The 3,607-nt window shown below is 41.5% G+C and overlaps 1 protein-coding gene across 1 annotated transcript; it reads left to right on the top strand.

Annotated features, from left to right (window-relative positions):
* Positions 1-361: 361 nt before the first annotated feature.
* LOC110812940 (transcription factor MYC2-like) lies at positions 362-2,729 on the top strand. Its single transcript, XM_022039891.2, has one exon. The coding sequence runs from the start codon at positions 578-580 to the stop codon at positions 2,567-2,569; it is 1,992 nt and encodes a 663-aa protein (XP_021895583.1). The 5' UTR covers positions 362-577; the 3' UTR covers positions 2,570-2,729.
* Positions 2,730-3,607: the final 878 nt, after the last annotated feature.

Below are 3,607 nucleotides of genomic sequence, written 5' to 3'. Positions count from 1 at the left end.
ATAAATAATAGATAATACTTTAGATATAAAAGATTTGTTTATGTAAAATGAAATTAAAAAACAAAGAAGTGAACATATATTAGTTACATGCAGCCGGCGGGTGTACTACGTCTGATATGGATAAGGTTTATTGGAAACTTTCTTCTTATATAACTTGAGACAATTAAACACTTCTAAAAAGACCGGGGAGCTGAATTAATTGACCGGAAGAGCTTATTTAAATTAAGTTTTGAGAGCCATGTCAGTCCAGTCTATGTGTCCATTCCATGTGCGACTCACGTGCGTTTCCCCCCCGCCCCCAAACCTTACTACCCCGACGCCGGCTCAGCCAGCTCTATTCCAAGACGATTTAATCGGTGTCTCTTTCTCAGAACGCGCCGACCTTTTTTTCTTATCGCTTGAAAATGAAAGCTCCATAAAATTCATCTGAAATTCATCTCAAATAAATTCCAAATCCAAATGCATCCTAAATTGTCGTTCCCCTCTTATCTCCACTCTCTCTCTCTCTCCTTCCTCGCTACTTTCCACCCACCAAAATCGCCTGTGTTTTCACCGGAGCGGTCAGTTACTTCATGGAATGACGGATTACGTACTGCCGCCGACCATGAATCTCTGGACAGACGATAACGCTTCTGTCATGGAAGCTTTCATGAGCTCTGACCTATCTGCTCTCTGGCCACCCCCACAATCTTCTGCTTCAACCTCTACGCCCGCACCCGACGCGGCTAAATCTCTCTCGCAGACGCAGCTCTCTTCCGTTTCGGTGTTCAACCAGGAGACCTTGCAGCAGCGGCTACAGGCGTTGATTGAGGGTGCTCGCGAGAGCTGGACCTACGCCATCTTCTGGCAGTCCTCTTACGATTACTCCGGGGCCTCCGTCCTTGGCTGGGGCGATGGCTACTACAAAGGCGAAGAGGATAAGGCCAAATCGAAATCTAAGTCTTCCTCTACTCCTTCATCACTTGCCGAACAGGAGCACCGTAAGAAAGTTCTCCGAGAGCTTAACTCTCTGATTTCCGGTCCGGCTGCCACCTCTGATGATGCAGTCGATGAGGAGGTTACCGACACCGAATGGTTCTTTTTGGTGTCGATGACTCAGAGCTTTGTTAACGGCAGCGGATTGCCGGGTCAAGCTTTGTTCAATTCGCAGCCGGTATGGGTAGCTGGGTCGGAGCGTCTGGCAACGTCCGGATGCGAGCGGGCCAGGCAGGGTCAGGTGTTTGGTCTGCAGACCATGGTGTGCATACCCTCGGCGAATGGAGTAGTGGAGTTGGGCTCGACAGAGTTGATTATCCAGAGTTCGGATCTAATGAATAAGGTCCGGGTTCTTTTCAATTTCAGTGGCGTGGATGCAGGACCTTGGTCCATGAGTTCAAACCCAGATCAGGGAGAGAACGATCCTTCGTTGTGGATCAGTGAGCCGGCGGGTGGGATCGAAATCAAAGACTCGTTGCACGGAGGCAACTCGAATTCGTCTGGTCCAGGTAATAGCAATAACCACCAGCAGATTTCTAAGAATATTCAGTTCGAGAATCCAAGCTCAAGCAGTTTAACTGAGAATCCTAGTGCTATTCACACTCAAAATCATCAGCCGACGCAGCAAATACAGACCCAGAATTACATTTCGCGAGAATTGAATTTCTCCCAAGGTGGGTACGTTGGAAATGGGGATTCGAATATGTTGAGACCGGAATCGGGGGAGATTTTGAACTTCGGTGAGAGCAAGAGGAGCTCTTCGAATGCGAACGGGAACTTGTTTTCAGGTCAACCTTCGGTGGTGACGGAGGAGAACAAGAAGAAGAGATCCCCCACGTCGAGAGGGAGCAACGAAGAAGGAATGCTTTCGTTCACCTCGGGTGTGATTTTACCTTCTTCTGGTGTGAGATCGAGCGCCGGTGCTGGCGATTCTGATCATTCAGATCTCGAAGCCTCGGTTGTTAAAGAAGCAGACAGTGGAAGAGTTGTGGAGCCTGAGAAAAGACCGCGAAAACGAGGGAGAAAACCTGCGAATGGCAGAGAAGAACCGCTGAATCATGTGGAAGCAGAGCGTCAAAGAAGAGAGAAGCTGAACCAGAGGTTCTACGCTTTACGCGCAGTGGTTCCTAACGTGTCCAAAATGGACAAGGCGTCACTTCTTGGTGACGCCATTTCCTACATCAACGAGCTTAGAACAAAGCTACAAAGTGCAGAATCCGATAAGGAAGATTTGCAGAAGCAATTAGAGGCTATAAAGAAAGAATTCGGAAACAAAGAATCCCGTCCGTGTCCACCACCAGGTGATCAAGAGCTCAAGATGTCGAACCAGGCGGGTACAAAATCAATCGAAATAGACGTAGATGTGAAAATAATAGGATGGGATGCCATGATACGAATTCAGTGCAGTAAAAAGAACCATCCGGCAGCAAGATTGATGGCGGCCCTGAAAGAGCTGGACTTGGATGTGCATCACGCGAGTGTATCAGTAGTAAACGATTTGATGATCCAGCAAGCAACAGTGAAGATGGGTAGCCGGTTTTACACGCAGGAGCAGCTGAGGATTGCATTAACATCAAAAGTTGGAGAAGCCTGAAAGAAGGTAATTGAGATGTTGAGGTAAGTTGTTAATGGCAGATGTAGGCTGTTTGGGACATAATTTTTAAGGCTCCCTGTGTAAAATAGGCAAGTGTTTTTGTGTATTAGCAATAATGTTAATGATCCATAATGATAATAATATAATTAAATTTGTGCAATGGAGATTTTGTATGGGATAATTAGTGAAGAGCAGTAGGATTTTTTAAGCTAAACAAGTAAAAATAGCTCTTTTTTCTTTCTTCTTCTGTTATTCAATGTATATATACTTGTTTATCACATCGAATCTCCTTCCCATTATCTATCTCCATCCTACTATCTGTGTTCTTGGTGTTATACTTGTTTCTTTGTTTGTTTGTTTCTCGGGAAAATGTATTATGAATTCAAAGCACCTGGCTGCTGCAAAACTCAGTGCGGCCAAGAACAAGACCCTTCATAATATAATAGCCATAACCATTTTTTCTCCTTTTTTACTTTGAGACGGATGAGGACAGGATTCGAACCCGGGGTTCAATACATGCCATTAAACTCAAATTGCCAAGTTTATTATTCCAATCACACAAGTATACTTTTATATTAAATAAAATTTTATAGCGAATCAAATAGATTGGCCAATACAATTGCATGACTAAAATATAGAAAAAGTCAATGCAATATTTTTTTATATTTATTTTACTATAATAATACTATATTTTATTATTTAAGCATAAAATTTTAAACTTTTGTGCATTAAATATTTAAATTTATGTGATTTGTTTTTTAAATAAATATTCTTTATATTTAAATCAAATTAAGTAATTTATTATTTTTCCTATAAAATATTATTACTATTATATAATTATATATATTACATTAAATAGTGTCACGTACGGAATATGTATTTTTTTTTTTTAATTTGACGATCATTTTTTCACTCTACTACTCTACTTCCACTTTTAGTTTTCACTTTGTATTATTTTTATTTTATAAATATGTATTTAATTTAATCATGATTCTAAAAATATTCTTGGACTTTATTTTATTAATAAATTATTTTTAA

Source organism: Carica papaya, chromosome 3 (genome assembly GCF_054855325.1).
Source record: "Carica papaya isolate Zhongbai chromosome 3, ASM5485532v1, whole genome shotgun sequence".
In the NCBI taxonomy this organism is placed as follows: Eukaryota; Viridiplantae; Streptophyta; class Magnoliopsida; order Brassicales; family Caricaceae; genus Carica; species Carica papaya.
This window is presented reverse-complemented; position numbering and strand designations above follow the sequence as displayed.